General features: G+C 39.2%; 1 protein-coding gene across 3 annotated transcripts in view; it reads right to left on the bottom strand.

The window, feature by feature from the left end:
• The window catches only part of STAM (signal transducing adaptor molecule), a 91,429-nt gene that overhangs the window by 2,590 nt on the left and 62,718 nt on the right, over nt 1-26,121 (bottom strand). The window contains exons 14-17 of one of the 3 annotated variants that reach the window (XM_073801700.1): nt 16,458-22,847; nt 15,395-15,510; nt 12,492-12,676; nt 12,042-12,155 (exon numbers count right to left, since the gene is read on the bottom strand). In XM_073801700.1, coding sequence (XP_073657801.1) covers nt 22,649-22,847 — 199 coding nt within the window. In that variant the 3' untranslated portion in view covers nt 12,042-12,155; nt 12,492-12,676; nt 15,395-15,510; nt 16,458-22,648. Of the gene's footprint in view, nt 1-12,041; nt 12,156-12,491; nt 22,848-26,121 lie in introns of those variants that run through there. The other 2 variants (XM_073801699.1, XM_073801701.1) reach the window with 2 other exon arrangements.

The following is a 26,121-nucleotide window of genomic DNA, read 5'->3' as shown; positions in this document are numbered from 1 at the left end:
TGGCTTTAACAACTTCCTGGTAGGAAACAGATTTGGTTTTCTGAAGCTGGGTCTGTGGTGGAAAGACTGAGTCTTGCGGTTAGAACTCACTTCCACACAGGAGTGTTGATGCAGTGTTTTTTATTTTAGTAAGCAGAAGATATCATGCTGTCCAGGGTAGCACCTGTTCTCCACACTTCCAACTGCCATTTCCTTCCTGCAGGCAGGAAGTCAAAAATTGAAAGTCTCTTAAATTGTTAGTAAGATCATTTGTAATCTCAAGTTTTGCTCATTGTTTTCGGCATTTCATTCTGTGAAACAAAATGTACAAACTGCCAGGAATGTTCTGGCATATCCGTGGCTTGTTTCCTGTGATCACGTGGTGTTGATATGCAAAAAGGCAGGGTCTGGTGGCAGTGAAACTGCTCTCGGGATCAAGCTGGATCTACGAAGAGCCCAGGGAAGAGGCAAAAGTGTGTCCCTACACTTAATTTACTGATTATTTATCATTTCCAAAGAGTATTTCCAAAATATATTACCGATCCTCATAAGATGATGTCATCAAATAAATCACCTGAAGTAAACTCAGTAAGATTATGTTACCATGTGATATAAGCCCCTTTACTAATGTTATGCTGTCATAGTCCAGACTATACAAATTCATATTATAGGGAAAGGATTAATTTCATCTCTCTGGCTATTTATAAATAAACAACTCTGTAAGAGCAAAGACGACAGCATATTCACTCTTGTAACCCTTTTAATATCTGGTATCTAGTGACTTTATGCTTCAAATTAACAAATTGTATAGAATGTCCTTACTTTTTTTTTTTTAATAAATTTATTTATTTATTTTTGGCTTCGTTGGGTCTTTGTTGCTGCACGCGGGCTTTCTCTAGTTGTGGTGAGTGGGGGTTGCTCTTCATTGCGGTGTGTGGGCTTCTCATTGTGGCAGAGCATGGGATCTAGGCATGCGGGCTTCAGTAGTTATGGAGTGTGGGCTCAGTAGTTGTGGTGCACGGGCTTAGTTGCTCTGCGGCATGTGGGATCTTCCCGGACCAGGGCTTGAACCCATGTCCCCTGCATTGGCAGGCGGATTCTTACCCACTGCACCACCAGGGAAGCCCTAGAATGTCCTTACTTTTTAAAAGTAATGGTGCTCTCTTGTAAAATTTTTTCTATCATAATTGTCCAGATCTCAAGAAAGCAGGAAAGAAAGGAAGAACTAAAACTTCCCACTCCTGCTATATAAACACAAATTGTGTGTAGTGGTATATAAATGGGACCTAAGAATTAGAATATTAAAGAGGGGCAGGAAGTCACTTCATTCTTTACAGTAATTCTCAGCTTTTATTTTTTAAGGGACTACAATAATCTAGTTGACCTTTGAGTATTCCAAAGTGACAAATTTAAGCAAAGAAATAAAAGCCATTTGAGTGTAGATATAGCCCTAATTAACTACCGCATATTCATCCCAAAGTTCACAAGAATGATTTAACCTAAATTTCCCAAATCTTCATGGTTAAGGATATGATGGTAGGTTTGCAGCACTCCAACTGTTCCTTACTTAAGATAAAATAACTTGAGAACAATGTGAGTAGATATACCCATATCTTCAGAAAGTATGCAGAAGTGACAATTATCCAGTTATTTTGGTTAATCTAGCTAGAACAAAATCTCTAAGTGGTTGGCCTAAATGCAACGTTCCCTAAATCCATTGCACGGTGCAGGTTTGTTTTGGTTTGTTTTAAGAGGATAGTTTTAAGATATTGTGGGTTTGGAATCTTCTGACCTAAATTACCATTTAGACTATAAATGTACATAATTAATATGTCTTCTTGGACTATTTAGTTTGATAAACATTAAATGAAGTAAGTCAGCTGATCTCTTCTCTGTCAAAAGCCCCCCATTGGCTTCTCATCTCATTTAGAGTAAAAGCCCAAGGCTTTACCAGAATTTTCAAGGCCCTACCACTCAGTACATTTCTCTCTGACTTCATTTCCTATTACTCTCTCTCAATATTCTTCAAACACGCCAGGCGTCAAGGCTTCACCCAGCCCTCCTCCTTGCTGCTGTCTCCTGCAGATATCCAAAGAGCCAACTACCTCATTTTCTTTAGGTCTTTACTTAAATGACACTTTCTCAGTGAGACTGCTTATCCAAAACTCCAGTATTCTCCCTCTTCAATTTCTTATCCTTCTCCCCACTTTTTCTTTTTACTTATTAATAGCATAACGTTTATTTGACTTATTTATTACGTTAATTGTCTGTTCCCCCAACTAGAAGGTAAGTTTCTTTAGGGCAGGAATTTTTACCAGTTTTGCTCTCTGTTATATACTCATACTAGACTAGTGCTTAGCACATAGTAAGATCTCAATAATTATTCATTGAATGAGTGACATAATGAATTCACAAATGAACTGAGTGGACTCTCTATGCTAGCTACTATGCTAATGCAAGGATACAAAGATGACCAAGACATGATGCTCTCTGCCCTTACAGGCTTACGATCTGGTTGAAGAGACGGATAGAGCCACGAATCATTTCAGTACGAGTGCAATGAGAGATGCGTGTCCGAGTCATCTTCAGTGCAGAGAGGAAGGGGACGTGGTCAACCCAGAGGTTCAGATAAAGTTTCCTGAATAAAAGCAGGCACATTCTCGAGCTCAAGAAACTAGTCTAGCTAGAGAAATAGAAGATTCCTTCAAAGGTCTTAATAGAATAGACTTTTAAGTTTGCTCCAAGGTGTGACATCTGCAAGATGGTGGAATGGGAAGTCCCCAGCCCTAGTCTCCCAACAGAAACACCAGTTTAGCAACTATCCATGGACAAGAATGCCTTTGTGAGAATTCCAGAACCCAGGGAAGAGGCTACAGCACCCCAGTAGAGCATGAAAACTAAGAAAAATCACATTTAAAAGGATAAGAAGAACAGTTTCACTTTGTCTGCATTGTCCCCCAACGCCCCCCAAGCCGGCACATCAACACCAAGAAGGATCCCCTTTGGCCCATGATTTCTCTAGTGGAGAAAAGAGAGACCAAGGTGCATATCCAACTTTCCCAGCATTTCAGGGCACTCCTCAGGAGGCCCACTTCTGTCTCACCTCATGCAGAAAACTGAAGAAATTGGCACAGCTAGACCACCTGCAGACGGTTAAGAAGTTAAAAACAAGTAGGGGTTTTCAGCGGCTAGTACGCACAGATCTCAGAGACGGCACCGCAGCCACACAAACGACCCCACCTGACCACAGAGCTCCACCAGCCGGCCCCATTCAACTAGAGACCCCACTAGCCAGTCCTGCCCATCACAAACCCCACAAGCACTGTTGAACTACAGACCCCAAGGACCCTGGAAGTGAACCCTCCCTGCCTGTGGATGCCAAATACCAAAATACAGAATCCCAGGATCCCAGGCCAGGCTGAGTCACACTGATGAAGTCCTTTCCCTTCTGGAGCCAGCCTGTTGAGACGGTCTTGAAATTCACAGACACCAACAAAGGATACAAACATCACCAAGAATCAGGGAAACATAACACCACCAAAGGAAACATTTACTTCTAGTTACTGACCCTAAAGAAATGGAGTTCCACAGACGGACAAAGAATTCAAACTAATCATCTTAAAAAACCCCATGGACTACAAAGAACACAGATAAACAACTAAGCAAAATCAGGAGAACACAGGAACAAAATGGGATGGAGTAACATCAGCAAGACGGCAGTATTAGAATTTCCAGTGCCCATCCTCTCCCAGAAACATCCGCTGGAACAACTATCCACCTGTAAAAATACCTTCAGAGGAGCTAAGAGCTCCAGGTGAGGGATTACAGCACCTGGATGGAGCACAGAAATAAGAAAAGAGCATTGAAGATGGCAGGAAAGATAATCACATTATGTGAAGTTACCTAAACTTGGGCAGTCCATTGGGGAAACAGACATCCTTCCCGTGGCAGGAGAATGAAGTGAGCACCCAGCTTCACTGCAGAACCCAGCACTGCCAGCTTCCACAGCCCCAGGTGGCTCCTGTGGTGTCAGGCTTCCGGTGGGCTGCTGTAAACCCAGGATCCCAGCCCATCCCAGCACTGGCACCAGACTGGCCCCCATGAACCCAGGCTCCCGGCCAGGCCCAGTGCCAGGTCTGCTATCACAGACCCAGGCTCCCAACCCACCCCAGCACCATGTTAGCTCCATGAAGCCAGGTGCCCAGCCTAGCAGCAAGCCAACACTTGCAGACCCAGACACTGGGCTCACCCCAGGTTCACACCCCAGGTTTAGCTGGCTCTGTGGAGCCAGGATCCAGGCTTGACCACAAGGACTCAGGCACCAAGCCTGCCCATCTGCTGATCCAGGCACCAGAGCTGCCAGCCCAGGGCCTCCATCAGCAAGGCCAACCACAGACAACACCAGATGGTTCACCTGGAATGTCTCACTAGTAAAGGGCGTTCCCTGCTGAAGCCAATCTGTAAAGACCGGAAGAGGTGCCTACTTCCTCAAATGCACAGAAACCAACACAAAGCCACAGGATCACTAATAATCAAGGTAACATGATTAGCTCCAGTGACTGACCCTAAAGAAAGGGAGATCTATGAACAGTCTCACAAAGAATTCAAAATAACCCTCTTAAAGCAGGGACAACTAAAGGACACTAGGAAAACAATGCATGAACAATATAAGAAGTTCAACAAAGAAACAGAAACTATTAAAAAAAATCCTAGAGTTGAAGAATAAAATGAAGTGAATAACTCAACAGAGAGCCTTGATAGCAGACTTGATCACACAATAGAAAAAGTTAGTAAACTAGGATATAGGTCATATGAAATCCTTCAGTCAGAGCAGCCCAAGAAAAAAAAATGAAAAAGAGTCAACAAATCCTCCAAGAACTGTAGGACACCATTGAGAGAAACGATCTACATTGTTGGAGTCGCAGAAGAAAAGAGGGAGAAATGACAGAAAGCTCATTGAAAGGAATAATGGCTGAGAAGTTCTCAATCTGGAGGGAGACTTGGACACCCAAGTTCATGAGGCTAACAGGTCCCAAATTTTCAATTCAAAAAGATTTTCTCCAAGATACATTGTAATAAAACAGCCTAAGATCAAAGAGACAATTAAAGAAAAAGGATAAATAAATTCGTCACATATAAGGGCCCACATAAGTCCATCAGCAGATTTCTCAGCAGAAATCTTGCCAGCCAAGAGAGGGTCAGATGATATATTCAGTGTGTTGGGGAAACAAACACACAAACACAAAAACCCTGCCAAACAAGAACACTTTACCCAACAAGGCTGTCTTTCAGAAATGAAGGAAAGATCCAGACTTTCTCAAAAAACAAAATCTGAACGATTCCATCACCATTAGATCTGCCCTATAAGAAATACTAAAAGTAGTTCTTCCAAGTTTTTTTTTCATCAAGGAAAGGATGCTAATCAGTAACTTGAAAACATGAAAAGATAAAACACTGGTAAAGTATATAGTCAAATTTGAAATACTCTAATACTGTAATATGGTAGTGTGTTAATCATTTATGCTAGTATAAAGGTTAAAGTACAAAAGTATTAAAAAGACAGAGAATTCCCTGGCAGTCCAGTGGTTAGGATGCTGCGCTTTCACTGCCATGGCCCGGGTTTGATCCCTCGTCAGGAACTAAGATCCCACAAGCTGCATGGCATGGCCAAAAAAAACCACAAAAAAACTGTAGACACAATAATTTGTTAATGTATACACAATATTAAAAGAGATAAACAGTGACATCAAAAACATAAAGTGGGGGGAAGTAAAAGGGTAGAATTTCTATAAGTGATCAAACTTATCAGCTTAAAATAGACTTTTATATTTTTAAGATGTTCTACCTCATGGTAACCACAAAGCAAAATCTAACAGTAGATACAAGAAAGCTAAAGAAGAGGGAAATCAAAGCATACCACTATGGAAAATCATCAGTTCACAAAGAAATACATCAAGACATATCATGACAGCAAAACCATAAGAGTAGGAGACTATGATACTGCATTTTCAACAATGGATGTACCTTTCAGATGGCAGATGAATAATTAAACAGCAGACTTGCACAACACAATAAACCAATTTGACTTAACAGCCTATACACAATATTCCAAACCAAGAGCAGTGGAATATATACTCTTTTCAAGCATACATGGAACATTTTCTGGGATAGATCACATGCTAAGTCACAAAACAAGTCACTGCAAATTTAAGAAGACTGAAATCTTTTTTACTTTATTTTATTGCATTCTTCCATGAAATAAAACTAGAAATCAGTAACAAAAGGAAATCAGGAAAACACACAAATACATGGAAATTAAACAACACACTCTTGAACAACCACTGGGTCAAAGAAGAAGTCAAAAGGGAAATTTAAAAATATCTTGACACAAATGAAAAAAAAGAACAAAATATACCAAAGCTTAGGGGATACAGCAAAAGCAGTACTGAGAAGGAAGTTTTTAGTAACACCTACACCTACCTATAAACACCTACATTAAGAAAGATCTCATGCAACCTAACTTTACACCTCAAGTAAACAGAAGAACTAAGCTCAAAATTAGCATAAAGAAGGAGATAATAAGGACTAGAGCGGAAACTGATGAAATGAAATAAAGAATAGAAAACAATACAAAAAACAGATAAAACTAGTTTATTTTTTGAAAAGATAAACATATCAACAAACCATTAGCTGAACTAACTGAAAAAAAAGGAGAGAAAATTCAAAATCAGAAATAAAAGAGGAGTCATTACAACTGATGCCACAGAAATTAAAAAAAAAAAGGGACTATTATGAACAATGATATATCAACAAATTGGATAACTTAGAAGAAACGTTAAAAACTACCACGACCGTGTCAAGAAAAAACAGAAAGACTGAATAGATCAATAACAAATAATGAGATTGGATCAATAATCAAGAATCTCCCAACAACCAAAAAAAAAAGCCCAGTACCAGAGGGCTTCATAGGTAAATTCTATCATCGAAATTTAAGAAGAATTAATACCAATCCTTCTCAAACTCTTCTAAAAATAGAAGAGAGAACACATCCAAACTCCTTTTACTAGGCCAGCATCATCTTAATAGGAGAGCCAGACAAAAACACCACAAGAAAAAAACAAAAAACTACAGGCTAATATTCCTGATGAACATGGATATAAACAATCCTCAACAAAACATTAGCAAACTTAATTCAACAACACATTAAAAGGATCATAAAGCATGACCAAGTGGGACTTATCCCTAGGATGTAAGGATAGTTCAACATATGCAAATCGATGTGACAACATCACATTAACAGAATGAAGGACCAAAAAGTAATGTCATTATTTCAATACGTGCAGAAAAAAGTATTTGACAATATTCAACACTTTTTCATGGCACTCTAAAAATTATATCAAGTATAGAAGAACTTACTTCAACACAATAGAGGCCATATATGAAAAGTCCACAGCTAACATCATACTCAGTGTGAAAAAGCAAAATTTTTCCTCTCAAATCTAGAACAAGACAACACCTGTTGAGATAGCTATTATCCAAAAAAAAAATAAAATAAAATAAAATAAGGGTTGGCGAGGAGAGATATGGAAAAATTGGAATCTTTGTTGTACACTGTTGGTGGGAATGTAAAACAGTACAGCTGCTATGGAAAATAGTATGGAGCATCCTCAAAATATTAAAAATACATCTACCAGATGACCCAGCAATCCCACTTCTGGGATGGAACTGAAATCAGGATCTTGAAGAGGTATCTTCACTCCTGCATTCATTGCAGCCTTATTCATAACAGCCAAGAAATGAAAATAACCCAAGTGTCCACTAGCACCAATGGATATGGAAATTGTGGTATATACATACAACGGAATACTATTCTGCCTTAAAAAAATGAAGGAAACCCTACTCTTTGCAACAACACTGAAGACATAATAAGTGAAATAAGTCAGTCACAGAAGGACAAATGTTGCGTGATTCCTTTTATATGAGGCATCTAATATAGCCAGACACACAGAAGTAGACAATATAATGGTGGTACCAGGAGATGGAGAAATGGGAAGTTGTTGTTCAATGGGCATAAAGCTAGTTATATGAGATGGGCAAGTTCCAGCGATGGGCTCTAAAACATTGTGCCAGTAGTTAATATTAAAGTATTATGCACTTAAAAGTTTAAGAGGGTAAATCTCATATTAAGTGTTCTCACCACAAAAACAAAACCAAGGGACACAAGGGCAATTCGGAGATGATGGATATGGTTATCACCTTGATTGTGGTGATGGTAACACGAGTATATATACATACGTCCAAACTCACAAAAGGGTGCACGTTAATTACGTGGGTTTTTTTGTGTGCCGATTATTACCACAATAAAATTGAAGAAAAACTTTTGCTCCAAAACACTGAAATGACTAAAGCCTGTGCAACTCCCGAGTTGCAATATTAGCCCTTATCTCTTCTTATAGTACTGAATGCCTTACCAAATTCTACCTCGTGCTGTAGTTTTAAAGTACGTTTTCTTTCCTTACACATTCGTGACCTCCTTTAAGACAGTGACGGGATCTTGTTGTGTTGTAGGGATCCCAATGCCACCCGCAGTTTTGATGATTCACTAGGAGGCCTCTCGGAGCTCAGCATACTGTACCCATGGCTGTAATTTATTGCACTGAAAGAACTTGAAGCAAAACCAGCAAGGGGAAAAGGCACGTAGGGGGATGTCCAGGGAAACCAGGTACAAGCTTCTAAGAGTCCTTGGTCCAGAGTCACACAGGATGAGTTTAATTCCCCCAGAAACAAGCTGTGAAAACACATGTGTAATGTTGCCAACTAGGAAGGCTCTCTAGACTCAGTGCCTGGGGTTTTTACTGGGGCTGATCATGTAGGTACGCTCTACCTGACATGTCCCCAGATTCCAGACTCCCAGAGGAAAGCAGGTGCTCAGCATAAACCACATCATTTGTGCAAATAGCTTAGGCCCAGTGAGCCACTCTTGTCAGTTGTGAGAATGGTGGGAACCCTCCTCAAATCCAAGTTCCCAAATGCCAGCCAAGGGCCAACCTTGGAAACAGGACTTTCAAAAAAATGGCAGTCAGGCCTGCTATGCCAACTTTTTTTCTGTCCACTTAGTAGTTGTTAGATCCCCCTGGTGCTCAAACATCTGCTGAATTCCATCTTCAACTTTACACTATTGTTAAAATGAGATCAAGGGGGCTTCCCTGGTGGCGCAGTGGTTGGGAGTCTGCCTGCCGATGCAGGGGACACGGGTTCGAGCCCTGGTCTGGGAAGATCCCACGTGCCGCGGAGCAACTGGGCCCGTGAGCCACAATTACTGAGCCTGCGCGTTTGGAGCCTGTGCTCCGCAACAACAGAGGCCGTGATAGTGAGAGGCCTGCGCACCGTGATGAAGAGTGATCCCCGCTTGCCACAACTAGAGAAAGCCCTTGCACAGAAACGAAGACCCAACACGGCCATAAATAAATAAATACATTAAAAAAAACGAGATCATGGGAAATAAATAAATGAAAATCTCATATATACAAAGAACTAAGTTTACATTTTAAAACTCTGCATGTGTTTTTAAAAACTTTGTCTTGCCACTCAACATGAGTTATGGGTTTTTTTTCCCTATATTACTTAAGCTTGGATAAACCAATTTTACATAAACAGCTAGCTAATCATTATAATAAATATAGAAGTGAACACAATGTAGTGGTTAAATCACCATCACAGAGGTGATGGCCCAGATATGATTTCTATTTTTAATATCTATTTGGGATCTGACCTAAGATATTGGAATTAGTCTATAGACCTTCCTCTGTATTGATAATAATACTTTGAACTTATATTACAGTCAGTAGCAAACTGCTAAGTTGATTCAGACTAGTAACAAACCTATTAGTCTCAATAATAAAAAGAAAACTTTGAGTGACTTGACAGCTCTGCTGGTAGAATCCAGGCCTGGTGATGCCAAAGGAAGTTTTGGAAAAAGACTGAAGAAGCCTGACGTGAACCCTCATGCTTCACCACAGTGCTGCCAGAACACACTTCCCTGTGGTACGCCATGGCCCTAAAATTATGCTCGAAATAAAAGGCTTGTCTTTGAGTCTAGAAAAAAGTGGCTTAACAGGTCAACGCAATCTCCTTTACCATTTTTTTTTCCTGGAAGATGTCAATGATGCAAAATATGAAATCCTGCCTACATCATTTCCTCAATAGACTGTATTCTGTAGTATGAAGAACTCACACAGGCTGTACAGAAACCATACGGGTTCTTTGATTTCAATTTTTCCATTATGGTCAAGAACGTAATCTATAAAATCTTTTCATCTTCACACCTCCTGAGTTATGATGGAAATAATGGGGCAAAAGGGTCCATCAGTGGGGTGGGCCGAGGTTAGGGGAAGCCTCGATATCTAGACTGAGGAGTTTTAAACTTATTCTATAGGACAGGGGTTCATAAAATAGCCTCTATAGATGGACTATAAATATCTATGAAGGACTTCCCTGGAGGTCCAGCGGTTAAGACTTGCCTTCCAATGCAGGGGGTGCAGGTTCGATCCCTGTTCAGGGAGCTAAAATCCCACATGCCTCGCGGCCAAAAAACCAAAACATAAAACAGAAGCAATATTGTAACAGATTCAAAAAAGACTTTAAAAAAAAAAGTCCACATCAAATAAATAAATATAAATAAATAAATAAGTAAATATCTCTGAAACACCTGAAATTATATGTAACACTCTAGGTGGGAGAATTTTTCTGGGGAGAAGGTCCACAGCTTTCTTCACCTTTTCAAAGGTGACTGCGACCCCAGAATGTTTGTGAAAACTCAGGCCGAGTGTATAAGGAAACGTAGGCCAGAAGAAGGCGGCTGCAAAATGTTGTCAGCATTTTCCAAACCAGTGTGACCACAAGGACTGCTGGGGGCACTTGTTAAATTGCATGTAATTCTCTTCTCCAGGAAATTAAAATCGAACCATTTAAAAAATCTTGATGCATATTTTGATTCATTGCTTACATCTCAAAGCAATGAATCACGAAGGCAATAGTTAATCCCCAGTGTAGCATGTCAGAAAATGATCTATAACATGCCTATCCTTCAGATTCTGTGGAGACACATCCACTGCTGCTCCTTTGTTGGGCAAATCCAGAATATTCCACATATTAAGTAAATCAAAATTCTAAAAATCAATGCTTTTCAGATGTCATGGAAAACAATAAATCAGAAATTGACGGCTCTGTCACATTCTTTCCCACATAACCTGTCTGAACCCTAATCTTTCAGTTAAGTGTCTGTTATAGATTTTTCTGGATTCAATCTCAGCAGCACCACCTACTGATAATTTATTTTATTTATTTTTGGCTGCATTGGGTCTTCATTGCTGCGTGCGGGCTTTTTCCAGTTGCAGCAACCAGGGCGAACGGGAGCTACTCTTTGTTGCGGTGCGCGGGCTTCTCACTGCGGTGGCTTCTCTTGTTGTGGAGCACGGGCTCTAGGTGCGCGGGCTTCAGTAGTTGTGGCACACGGGCTCAGTAGCTGTGGCACGCTGGCTCAGTAGCTGTGGCTCGTGGGCTCTAGAGCGCAGGCTCAGTAGTTGTGGTGCACGGGCTTAGTTGCTCCGCGGCATGTGGGATCTTCCTGGACCAGGGCTCAAACCCGTGTCCCCTGAGTTGGCAGGCGGATTCTTAACCATTGCACCACCAGGGAAGCCCACCTACTGATAATTTAAATTCAGTACTTTATGTAAACTCTTAGCAATGTGACTATTAAACGATTAACTGGAAAACACCTAGAACATGTCTGGCTTTTCATAAAATATGTGATAATACAATTGATAGAGGAAAATTTTTAATATTTTTGCAAGCAGTGAATCAAATTGCATTCAATGACAATGCACGCTTCAATCATGCTATAGATCGAATACTTATGTCCCCGCAAAATTCATGTTGAAATTCGAAGCCCCAGTGTGATGGTGTCTGGAGGTGGGGTCTTTGGAAGCGATTAGGCCATGAGGGCAGAGCTCTCATGAATGGGATTAGTGCCCTTATAAGAGAGACCCCAAGGAGCTGCCTACCTCCTTCCTTCTGCCGTTAGAGGTTATAGTGAGAAGACAGCTATGAACCAGGAAGCAGGCCCTCATAAACTGAATCTGCCAGCGTCTTGACCTTGGACTTCCCAACTTCCAGAACTGTGAGAAATAAATTTCTGTTACTTATAAGGCACCTGGTCTATGGCATTCTGTGATAGCAGCCTGAATGGACTGAGACACATCCAGATATGTTTCTCCCATGCTGGCTGTTCTCCATTTGTCCCCCCACATGGATGTCCCCATCATTCTGTATTCCAGTTGGGTTCAGCCAATGAGCGGCCCAGCAGGAGATCCGAGGGCAGCAGGGGACACCAGGGTATTCACTCCCCTTGCGCCTCTTTCCTGCTGCTGTGCCAGTCACAGCTCTGTCCGTCTGTCCCTCCTCCAATGAGTCCAGCTCTCACTGGGCTCCGTGCATTGCTATGGAGCACTTACCCCTTTTGACTCAGGGGTCCTGACGGTAGAGGATGCCTCAACTTCCCTTGCTCATTCCCTTAGTCTTCAGTAAGTAGTTCTTTCACGAAAGTTTGTGCAGTTGACCTCCTGAGTGTAATTCGACTTCCTGGCAGGTCCCTGACAGACACAGAGCTCTCTGCAGAATCATCTTGCACACTGTAAAACTGAATTGATCATTCACTCAACACTTAAATGAATACAGTAGGAAAAATATTATTCTAGGTACAATACAGATAAAAAGATGAAAAAGATTCCATTCCGATCCTCAAGAAGCTCATATTAACATACATACAGGGGATTTGGTTTGACTAAGAACTTTTAAGGTAAATGATTCAGCATAACTATTTTAATTTCTACACATATCATTAATCTTAGGTATCAATTAAGTAGGCCTTTTGACTATCGTGTCTCCATAGTCCCCTGAAAGAATCTCACCTAGTTTACCACCATCAGATTAGAACCCTGTGGTTTATTTAAGCCATCTTAAATAAACCAGTTAGAAACATGGAACCAATTACTTCACCTGAAAATGTATATTTTTACATTCTAATGTGGTAGTCTCACAGATATCTACCTTGGAGTCCTTATGTGGGATACACACACTCACACACACACGAGTACAAAATCCTCCCTTAGTGAGAAGATTCTGGAGAGCAGGGGCCTGCCTCATTCTCCACAGCTGCATCCAGAGTTTCCACACGGTACAGAGTGAATCAATGTTTCAATGACAAACTGATGGACAAGAGTGCAACCTTTACCTAGGTTTGAGCCCCCGCTTCGCCTTCACCTGGCTGGGTGACCTTGAGCAAATTACCAAACTCTCTGCCTCAGTTTCCTCACCTCCAACGTCACCCTAGTTTAAATGAGTTATCTGAAAAGCACTTAGAGTGGTACCCATCCCACAGTAAGAACAACACAAGTGCTTGTTAAATAAATAAAATTAAAGCGATGCTGTTTTTCACATCACCTGGAGGAAGTGCAGCTGGAACAGAACTTAAGAGACATAACTCACTTTATAGATGATTAAACTGAGGACCAGGAAAAGTGAATGCAATAAGCCAGTGTAGATGTGACCAACACGGATAACCTCAACCCTAGGAAGACTCGCTCATTTACACAGTATGCTTTAGAAATAAATGGAGGAATTTTGTCCAACAAAACAAAAATCTGTTGATGTCAAAATGAACATGTAAATAACCTGTATTCATATTTTCTGATTTGTAAAAGTACTTCTACTATATTTAGTGCTGTGAAATAGGTAAAAATTTAGAAATCAGTTAGTAAACCTTGAAAACCTGGTACACATTCAAAAGTCAGCCAACTGAAGGACAAATTAATAGTTAATTTTAAAAATCAATGGAAATAATGGCATGATGGCTATGCCCACTTAACTCAGAATACAATGGTTTTCCTTAATTTTCCTTTCTTTTTTGGAAGGAGAGGGCAAGGTTGTAGGGCATATATTCTCACTATAATAAAGCAAAATGCATAATTCTTTGAATTTGAATGTGCTCACATGCTCAACTGGGATCCTTTCTGATTTAGTAGGGGGAAAGAAAGCTTTGTATCCTAGATATCCATAATTCTTATCAATCGCTTAAAAGTATAAAAGGTATTTTTTTAAGTTAGAAGTTAATAGTGACTAGCCACTCATTCTCCATCTCTAAATGACTTTGAGAGTCAGTTTTGATATAATGACTGTTTGGAAAACAAAGCTTGCTGCAGGAGAGAACACTGAGGAACAATGTGAACAAAATGCAAACTCCAGTTTGCGGGGCTTCGTGCAGGAGAAATGGTGGGGGAAGTGCACCCGGCTAAACTGAACGCACAAAACACATGCAGGAATAGGCAAAACACACACGCGTGCACACCTCACACCACCAGCGCCCTCAGCTCACCCAGGTCTGGTGTCGCAACCTGCCCTCCGACACCAGCGGGCCCTCCGCCCACCTTCAGTCAATCCACAAACACAACCCTTCCCACACCCACTCCCACAGGCATGCCTCAGGTCTCTTTAAAGGCAAAGTGCCATATTTATTGTAATATTCATGGATCTAGAAACCATTTAACATGTAAAACAGTTAATACTGTTTATATTAGATTTTTCTTTTTTTTGGCCATGCTGCACTGCCTGCAGGATCTTAGCTCCCCAACCAGGGATCGAACCCGTGTCCCCTGCAGTGGAAGCTCGGAGTTCAAACCACTGGACCACCAGGGAAATCCCTAAATTAGGTTCTTATTTTTACTCTTTAGTATGTCATTGCTGAAGTTTAACCAGTTTTCCCCACAAAACCTAAGGCTTTTTTAGTTTGCAGTTATGCACAGCACAGTGATTTTTAGAGCACATACGTGAATGACAGAATTTCCTGTATTCTATTATGAGCTCCAGGTCACCAAAATTACAACCATTCAAGTCCAATATACAGGAGTTATCTGCTAGACAACGTTAAGGTTGCCCTTGAATTGATTTCAAACATTATGTATAGAATCTTACATTTCTCAGACAATAGCTCTTGCTGTAAATACCCAGAAAAAAAATGAGTTATACACAGCATTTGATTAATAAGCTGTGAATTACTAGATAAAAAGAATATTTAGAAATATGACTTTCAGAACATACTACACACAGTAATTTAGATCATGCTAGTCAATTTTAATTTAATGACGCTTACCTCTTCGTCAAAAATGGAAAATAATACTTCAAAGTTTTTAATCTTAAAGTGTTTTTGACAAAACTGTTAAAAACAAATGTTTTATGCCTAAACTCAGCTCCTTTAGCTATTAATCTATGCTTCTCTGCTTAATTTTTAAGAACAATTTCCCTGACCACTGTGAAGTATAACATACATAAAACAAACATTTAGTATAAACTGGACACTTACCCAATGTTAACGTTCCCCACTGAAAGCATAAACAGAGTCATGTTGCAAATATAATAAAATTTGGGGGTGTTTTTTTGCTTTTCAAATAGGTCCTCATAGTTAAATATATACAAGTGCTGGAAAAGAGTTAAAATAAACAATAAAATAAACTCCCGGAATTATTCTTGAAAAAATTAGCAAGAGACAGCAAAAAAGATTCTGAAGTCAGTGACTATTCCTGCTTACAAAGGGAGAATATGACACAACCAGTGATAACAATTGGAAATTGTCTTCCCCCCCCCGAAAAAGCTTATCATCTACCTTACTGAATACTTGATATAAGCCTTTTTTATCAGATTCAGCATAAACTAATTTAGGAAAGAATTTTCTTTAATGCCAGCAGGGTATGTAATTGCCTAAAGTGCAAACAAGAAAACTAAAAAATATATATTTTACCCTTGGAATTGTTTTATATAACTATATAAAATAACAGACACATGTAACTGATTGACATACAAGAAAAAAGTTGACTAGAAAAAAACCTTTAACGGCTAATATTTATGTGTATTAACATTAATAACTTGTAACAATGTATAACGACATTTTTCTAGGCCAAATATTTGTGATGTAAAAACATGCCGTTGCTGATTGTGTACCTTATTTGGAATATTAGAAAAAGACTCACTTGGCCAGCCTCAAAGATGGAAACTGCTACTTTCCATAGTTCTCTAACATTTCAGGTAATCTGCTTACTTACTAAATAAAAGAGCCAAAGGATGGCAAGTATATAGTATGTTGGCTTCATCATCATTTTCACGTCAATAAACCCAACTCTGCCTACAAGAACATCAAAAACGGTAAAATTTCATACAGTCCAATGCTACCTCTCTCCTTTAGCTCGAAGATATGAAAACAGTATATGCTTCAGTCGTAATTATTTAATTCTTCCCCCAATGAAAGTGAAAGTACTATCAAATGAAAGTGCTTCTACTCAAAGTGCAGATGTTCCTGGTGGGGTCACTCAAACATCAACAAAAGGCTCAGGAGTTTACTAATGAACATCAGGTATCCCCAGATTACTCACAGGGAGTATACTGTTATGACCGTGTGCTGGAAACATGTTCCCGAGTTTCAGTACCTTTTCCTTTTCTGAGCTATGAGGTAACTGCAGTGGCACAGATGAGTTATCCAGGCTGAATGGCAGGGAGGCTGAGGATCTGAAGCACAAAATTTCTGCAAGCTTCAAAGGATCATGTAACAGTTACACTAACACTACAATTTATAAATAAGTAGAAGGCCCAAGAGATTGACGGAACTGCCAGGATCACATATCTAGCAAGATATTCTTTTGAGAAAAGATATATCTGGGTTAAAATCTAAATTCCTAGGGCAATGAACTGAAATTTCCACTTCATAGCAGAATAGAACTCCAATAAACTCCCATAACATAATTTAGTTCTTATTCTTTTCTTCAACCAAAAGTATTACCACATCCTTTACAAAAAACCCATGTGGTCAAAACGGACATTTTACAATGCAAATACTGAAATCTTTCATTTTATCCTGTGCCGTCTGCCATTTATAGAAATGGACTTGTTATAATGAAGCTTCTTTGGTAATTATTAAATGAATTTACCTGTATTCTTCACTACAACTTCTTCAGTCATGTTTCACAACTAAGTGTTATCATTGTATTTTTAAATTACAGAATATCAAAGATATTAAATTGAAACTTATTTTTCTCTGAGGGAAAAGGAACAAAATCCAAAACCAGTACATAGGTATTTTTTGTGTGTTTTTAGTTCTGAGGAAAATAATCATGCCGTATGGACGTTTCACATTTGGCATCTTAAATGCCTAACATAATATTACACATAATTAATCAAAAACATTCTCAATTGTTTACATATCTCTTTTTAAAGTAACAAGATATTTAATTATCCTGCACTTAAGAAACTTCATATATCCTGCCACAGAAACAATGGATTCCAAACATTTATTCTATTTTTTTAAAAGCCATTAACCAACTGAAATAATGTAAGGGCTTAAACAAGCTATTTCACAACCTGATAGTGTACATTATCGTAACTTGCATGTGTTTCTAACTTGACTGTGGGTATAAATTTTAGTTGGCCTGATTCCAATCTGGCAACCAATTCGAGGAAAATAAGTAAAAACTAGAACTTTTAAAAAGAAAGGATTTCCCTTCCTCTGAAGTGATTTCAATATCTTAATAGAAGATATGACTAAAAGGTAAAGAGAAGTCTTTTTAAACAAACATGCCAAAACGTACACATCCCAAAACAAAGTGCTATAATTGTTGATGACATTTCTAAAATACCTAAAAGCCATCCAGAGTGAATCAGGTACATTCACAAGCTTCAGAAAAGCTCATTTGGTTTTGAATGGTGGACAAGGGGAGCCAATTATTTTTTTCAAGGGCACAAATTTTCTTCAGGTACTCTGAACGCAATTTGAAAGGGAGAACACAAAACTGTACTGAGCCACGGTAGCATCAATGGCCTGAGCACACCGCCTCTTATACAGAATAACCATACTTTAGGCTAACAATGTTCATTTATATGTACAGTTTTCTGATACGAGCTTTAAAAATTTAGATTCATCCCCTGTAACCATAAGTCACATAGTTCTGACTGCAATTTGGGGGGATTAATTAATAATAAAGAGTACTATAATGAGAACAGTGCATCAAGTTAATTAAATAACATCATAAAGAAAGAAGAGGTAAATCCAGAATGTGGGACACACTATGAGACAACTGGTGTAGATCTTTAAAAAGGCGGGGAAAAAAAGAAGAGATCAATCCAGATTAATAGAGAATAAATGGACATTAAAAATGTGATATATTTCCTGGATTTTTAAAAAACTGTCCCTATAAAACAGTTTGGGGATGTTTGGTAAGAATAATATTACAGAATTACTGTTGATTTTCTTAGATGTGACAACGGTTTAGGTTATGAAGGAATATGTACTTATCCTTACAAAATACAAGATGAAATGCTTAGGTGTCTAGTTTAGTGCGAAGTCTGTAACTTTGTCTATTCACACAATAAAGTATATGTGCATATGCACATACAGACACACCTATGCACAAACATGGATACACACACACACGTATATATAAACATACATAAAGAGATAAAGCAAATGTGACAAAATGTTAATGATTAGTCAATCAGGACGAAGTGTACTCAGGTGTTCAATACATTATTTCAACCTTTCTGTAAGTCTGAAAATTCTCAACATAAGAGTTGCTGGGAAAAGCACCACCTGTAGTATCAGATACTGACTTCAAAGGGCCAACTTAGTAACATCGTACTCCCCTCTGCTTAATCTTAACCTCTGAAACAGTGGTCTCCAAATCGGGCATATACATCCTAGGGCACAGACTAAATGAACCAGAGATACGGGAAGAAAATATTAGAATTTCTATTAATAATTTATCTCTGGCCCTGTAAGATTTCTGTTTTTGGTGTGTTTCATAATGTGCTATATGTATTAGTAGTATATGTTATTATAGTACTAATACATATAGTATATACTATATATATACTATATACTAATACTATTAGTACTATATGTATTAGTTCTACTACAGTAGAACTTCTATAATTTGTAAATACATAGACACATTTTGAGGCTATAAACTCAAAAGGTATTTGTTACTGATGAGGGCAGCAGATCAATGAATTTGTATATACTCTTTTCTAAAACAGACATAACTTTTTTTTTAAGTCTCTGAACATCAAACGATTATTAGAATCAGTTGCTTTCGCGTTTATACAAGAGCTTACCGACACAATAATTTAATCTGCAATCTTTATCAGAAACTCTTGACTCTAAAAGAAGCAGGAAACAGAGAATAATGGCAGAGGGAAGTATTAACATAAAGCTAGGGAGTTGAAAAATCAACAAAGAACAAACAGTATGACCACAAGTTATCACCAATAAAATGTTAGGTTTTGTTCAATAAGGAAACCTAATATTTTAAACACTGAGATTTAAAATGCTCTAGAATATTATAAGGAAAAAATATTGCTGAAGCTAGAAAAACTTCAGGGAAAAAAATTACTAAGTATTATAATTTCAAAGGAAGACCACACTAAAAAAGAATACATAAAACTCAAGGCAGCTTTGCTTAAAAACCAGGGGGGCACGTAATTATAAACAGCATAGAAAATAATCTAGATATTTGACTAGAACACTTAATCGAACCATGATTCTAAAATAAAAGATAACTGAACATAACGTCTTTGAGAAAATATTTAGGTAAGTTTCTTTTATATATTTATTCTAAAGGGTACAAGGATTCATCAACAATGAAAAAAAATTTTTTAATTAGAAAATGATATGAGTGAAGAATTTAAACTATAATTTTGTTATTAAATATTTAAAGAGTTATATAACAGGATGCTACATAATTGTTAATACAATCAGTAAGATGAGAAAAAGAAAACTAATTTTAATGTATTAAAGAAGTAAAAATTTGACCAATTATACCAATGGACCTCATTTTAGAAAATAATTATATAGTTTTTGCAGTTGCATGGTTTATCATATAGGACACTAACTTATCTTGTATAAACTTGAAGCTTGGGACTAAAGATAGTTTCATGCTGAATTATACACATGTCATATATGAAAATTGTATCTATCAGAAAAGAATGTTAGGGGTCTATTAAGCATTCTAATTACAAAAATTAAGAGGTATAGAAACAAGGTCCAGAAGTTTTTACTATAAAGAAGGGAATCTCTGGGCACAGGAAAAGGTTCATCACTGAGTAGGAGAGACAGGTAACAGTGAAGCAGGACCAGGGAGTTAGAAAAGACTGTAAAATCATGGTAAGGACATACTACATATTATTCCTACTAGGTAGGTTTAGGGCACTGATATATTGTCCATCCAACTGACTGTGGGGTTTGTTGGCTACTCAAGCTAGTAGTATATAACTGGGCTGAATTTTTCCATTCAAATGTCACTGGCTTATGGATACACAAACTTTATAAAGGAAATAAACTGAGAAGTAAAATTTGCTTCACAGAAATTCACATTATAGTTAGTTCTTTTTATAAATAATCCTTTTCCCTTTAAAAAGGGCCAGCTATCTTTTAAAGAAAGATTTTACGCAAGTGCAACACATACCCTGGTTGCAGAACAAAATCACTGTGCTCCTAACTGGTCCTTTCCTATTTCCGTCCTTGCCATGTCATCTGAAAGATGGAAAATACAGTGGTTCCTTTTCAGTGGAATTTTTTCCGTCTGCTATTTTTATACCTAATAAGTGAAAACTGCAAACTAATATAGTATCAGTTTTAAGTATTCATCATTTAAATCTTTATAAAGGTAAAGAAACTTGCATATGCACTGTAATAAAGGGAGTCTTTTTTCACTTCACCATTCTTTGACTTTTACAGGGCAAAACACATACTAGAGAATATATCATTAATTTTACATCATGAAGCATATCAAAATAAAATGGGAAAAATGATACATTTGCCATTGGTAAACAGGAATTCATCAAAAGACAAAGAGAAAAATACAATATGACTTGAGACGAAGTGTATCACTTAAACTAGAGTATTCAAATTGGAATGCGAAAGAGTACAAGGTTTTGACAATGTTCATCAAAAAACAACGTATTAAAAAAATTTTAATGTAAAGTTTGAATTCAAATTTTAAAATTACTATTTGAGGGCAACGTACTCTAAACTCAGGAAAACACAACACTAGGGTGAAACACCCTAAGTTGAAGATGAGGATTTAAATTTGAACCTACCTTGCCAAAGATGGAATCATTTGCCAAAAGGAAAGCAAGTACCTGATCATAATAGTCTCAGAAAATATAAATTAAATCTTCATGTATGGTGTGACACCTGTTACTAAATCAATTCATTTACTACGATGCTCAACTCAATTTTTCAGTTGTTTAAATAATAGCACAAAACTAGGGAAATTATAAATATTTAAGGAGATTAAAATGTCAGTAGAAAACGTATCACATATGGATTAAAAGAAAAGCATTCATTCAAACTACTCCTGAATAAGAAGCCAAAATAATTCCAGTTAGAACTTTAAGAGAGAGAGCAGCCCATAAATCCCGTTTGAAAGACAAGAATAAATAAACAAACTGTTAAGCAAAGCCAGGAATCTAGATGACTTTGAAACATCCACTTACATCCATTTTAATGAAGAATTGAAGGATACACTGTGTTAAAGACATATTTAAAAGACTAGCAGTGGAATAAGACAGATGAATCAAATTTTGTTATAGCTTAAATAATTACAAGAGACTTTGAAAACGTAGTGTAATTCATGTTTTCTTTCCAGTTTCAAAGCTTCTATCCATTGCCTCTATCTTTGGTGTCACTGCCACCAATAAACACAGTATACAGCTTAGAAACCTAATTACTATCTTCAACTAGGAAAAAGTAAATTAACATTATTTCTTTAAAAGTAAGATATAAAGAATGTGGTCCAACTTAATTTTGTCTCATGGTCCCACAGTATTCTGAAATATCATGCCAAAATGTAAAAGTTTAAAAGGGAACATCATCATTTCCTATAAATGCACCAAAAATTTAGCTACTGTACGCTGGTGTGATGACAGCTAGTAGTATGCAGAGGCCACACAACGACATAACATACGTGTGTTCAGCGCACAATTACTCCAAGGAAGGTTCAGTTTAATGGGAAACTGAAACATGGACAACATAATGCCTTCATGTACATATGCTACAGCATTGTTCTCTTGCAGTTCAAAAGGACAGTGTAATTCTCTTAAATTTACACAAAACATTATGAAACATGGTAGTTGCTCATGATTAAAATAAAACAGCAATGTCAATTAAGTTAACAGTGTTAAATATATTCACATGATCACCACCGTGGTTCAAAGTGGCCACGAGTGAAGTTACACAGCGATCTATGCACACATCTGCCACAACGGTGCTTGCCAGTTTGACTTTCTGCAGACCAGGTAATTTTACGAGACAAATAATCTTGCACTGATTCTTTCATATTACGAAAGGAATTAGATGTTGTAAGTAGTTTCATTCCTCTGGGGGAGGGGGAGGGGAGGACCTCTAAAAAGTCAGTGCAAATTGAAGAGAGGTCTCCCTTCTTGAATATTGGAACTTGCTGACCAAGATACGATTCCTATAAGCTGAGGATAAACAAATCTTAAGATATCAAAGAATCTCGTAACATTGTCATCGGCGTTTAGCAGGTATTTGCCACAAAGAGGAATCCCAGCCCTACAGCAGGGCCTTCGGAGAGTACGGCTGCTGGGGCGGAGGTGGCTGGGGCAGCGCCGATGGTAAAGTATAGTTCGGCACCTGGGACAGGCTGCTCCCTGCGTTCTGGTATATGGTGACGTCGGGGGCGGCAGGAGGAGGACTATACACTGAAGCCTGGCTGGGATACGTGCCTCCTTGAACGGAAGTGCCCATCGTGCTGTGGAAGGGAAAGAACACTCGGTTAGGTCAACACTGACTTACCCAGCCGTTTAGAGATGAACAGGAAAGCTGTTCATGAAACAGTTACTCATTCATGCAACGCATTCAATAAATACTTAGTAAATAGCTTAACGTGCCAAACGCTGTTATTTGAGGCACTGGGATATCATCAAGAAGGAAGGGGGAAACGTCCCTATCATCATGGAGCTTACATTCTAACAGGATAAAAAAGATGATAAAAAAATGTATAATATGTCAAGAGGTAGTAACAAGAGGTGGTATGAAGAAACGTAAAGCATCGTGGGAGAACCCCCGAGTTCCCGGGACAAGAGATTCCTGGGTATCCAGGGTGGTCCCGGAGGCTGCTCAGACACAGCTACACTGAAGCAGAGACCTGGAAAGAGGGGGAGGGAGTGACACCGATTAGCTAGGAAAACAGGCTTTCAGGCAAGGAGAAAAGCAGGCCCTTGAGAAGAGAAAAGGCCTGGCATGTTCAAGGAGCTACAAGGAGGCCTGGACAGCCAGAGTGACGCGGCAGAAGCAGGGAGGAGGAGCCGCAGATGCAGGGCCGTGCAGACTCTGGCGTGTACTGGAGTGGGACGGAGACACACTGGCTGCTTGTGGACACAGGAGCGATGCGATGTGACTTGGCTTTAACAGGCTCACCGGGCCCAGGACAGAAGCCAGGTGACCTGACTGGGGGGCTGCTGGAATCGTCCCTGTGAGAGCCCGTCGGGCGGCTGGCGAGAGCCATGGAGGAAAGGGGAGGGAAGGGTCCAATTTTGAAGGAACTTCCATCAAAGGAAGTTTACATCATGTCTGAGGTAAAATCTTAGAACTAAGTCCTACTCTACTCTGGTATAGTAGCCATTCACTGAAAAGGAAAAGACTACAGATAAGGGCCACGGCAGATTTGGGGAGGGAGAATCAAGCACAGTTTTGGACATGTCAAGTGAGACACCTAGGAGACTGCCAAGAAATGCCAGTGAGCAGGTGGTCAGCTATGCGGGTCTGGAGCCCAGCAGAGAGGTAAGGGCTCGGAGCTCGAATTCGGGGGTCATCGGCACACACAAGCGGCGTTCAGGGTCAGGGACCTGAATGACATCCCCCAGGGAGCGACTGCAGACAGAGGAAAAAGCACTCTGCGTTTTGAGCTCTAGAGCTAGAAGTCAGGGAGATAAAGAGGCACTGGCAAAGAAGGCTGAAGAGTGGCAATAAGGCAGAAGGAAAACTAAGAGAGCACGGTCACGGCCAAGTGAAGAAAGTATTTCAAAAAGGAAGTGACCACTGGGTCTGGCCGCACGGAAATGGCTGGTCCCTAAGAGCAGTGCTGGAAGACTAGGGGAGATGAAGACCTGATATCCTCCTTTGTCTTATTCCCTGAAAACAGAGAAGCAAACAACAGAGACCTTCTATCTACTCCCACTAACACATTTACCCACTGTCTGCACCCACGGCTACATCCTGCCTCGCCTCCTGCTGGGACCGACCACCTGCCAGTGTGCTCCTGTGCAAGGTGCCCCCCACTGTGCATGGATCCCATCCCACCGACCAGAACTCCTTCGAGCTGTCTTGATTCATGTCTCGGCTTCCTCTCTTCCCATCCCCAACCTGACAGTCGAGTTTCCACTATGTGTAAGACACCAGGATACAAAGAGAAATACGAAGAGCTTTAACAAGCAGATTTCCCCCCCACCTCTCTGTGAAAAATGTAAAACAAGCTATACAATGGGCAATTGCCTAAAATTTTCAAAATACTGCCTATTTTTAAACTTTTCTTCAATTCCTAGATTGTTTATAAATCAATGTTGGTAAATCCAATACTCTTGTACTTTGCACAAATTAAACCAATTCACTATTATAACAGATAGTCATTTGCTACTATATTCCACCAACTAATGTAACCACGTAAGTCATGCTTAAAGGCATCACCCATTATCATTCCACAAGTGTTGTGTTGTGAAATATAAAGTATTACAAGAACTTAGGTTTCACGCTATTGGTCACATCGATAAGGGTCACAACAATGCTATTGTTATCATGTTGAGACTAAGTGCTAAGCTCTGGTGCCAAAATGCCTAGTTTTGTATCTTAGCTAAATGGGACCTTAGCCGTTGCTCCCTGCCTCAATTTTCTCATCTATAAAGTGGGGATAATAGTGTAGCTACTTCATGGGTTATTACCGTCAATGAGTTAATACACATAAAGCATACAGCACAACACCTAGTGCTTACTACCCCATAAATGTTAGCTATCACTGTAATCATTCCCACTTTGTACTATATTCCTTATCTCAACTTAAATGTTCTACCATCCACCCAGTTGTTCAAAGGTTAAAACCCAGCAATTCTCTCATCTCTCTGCTCTGCACTATCTCCCCACCGTGTTACCCATAGGCAATCATTTGCTCATCTCTAAATAACCCTTTTCTCATCCCTATCTTGTAGTTAGACACTCATCATTTCTTGCCTAATATACTAGCCCACCAGCTCCTAATCTAGTCCCTATGAATCCATCAACACTATCACCATCTGAAGCTCTTTACGGGCTTTCCCAGACAAGACCCAAGCTCCTTAACATGGTATCTCGGACCATCCATTGTCCTTGTCAATAAGTCCAAGCGTCTCTCTCACCTCTCCCCCAGAGACTTTAACCCTTTAGTAACACTGCACCACTGGTAACGCCCAACATGCACCGTGCGTTTTCACTGCTCCCCATTTCATCCATTCCATGGGTACCATGCATTTCACAGCATGTCAGGTAAACAAAAGCATGAGACCCACATCTTTGTCCATGACAGACAATCATTCTTACTTTTTCCTCCAGTCTTAAGAGCATATTTTTCTTGGAAGTCTTCCCTGAACCCTGAGGCTCCTCAAGCACTCTGCACATACCTTTATTTGTAATTTGTGTTGTAACAACATACTTTGTGTGTGTTTGCCTCCATTAGCCCCTAAGAGCCTTGAGGCTCAGAAACTCCAAATCAATGGTCAACTAGTATCTGCCAAGGGAGCCAAGAATACTCAGTGGGGAAAGGATAGTCTCCTCAACAAACGGCGCTGGGAGAACCGGATAACCACACGCAGAGGAATGAAAAAGGTCCCCTGTCTTACACCGCACACGAAAATAAACTTGAAATGGAATAAAAACTTAAATTTAAGACCTGAAACTGTAAAAATCCTAGAAGAAAAGACAGGGGAAAAAGGTTGTTGAGACTAGTCTCGGCTGCGGTTTCCTGAATACACAGCAAAAACACAAGCAACAAAAGCAAA

The sequence above is a fragment of the Tursiops truncatus genome, chromosome 2 (assembly GCF_011762595.2).
Source record: "Tursiops truncatus isolate mTurTru1 chromosome 2, mTurTru1.mat.Y, whole genome shotgun sequence".
In the NCBI taxonomy this organism is placed as follows: Eukaryota; Metazoa; Chordata; class Mammalia; order Artiodactyla; family Delphinidae; genus Tursiops; species Tursiops truncatus.
Note: the sequence above shows the minus strand (reverse complement) of the source record. Positions and strands in the feature narration are given on the sequence as shown.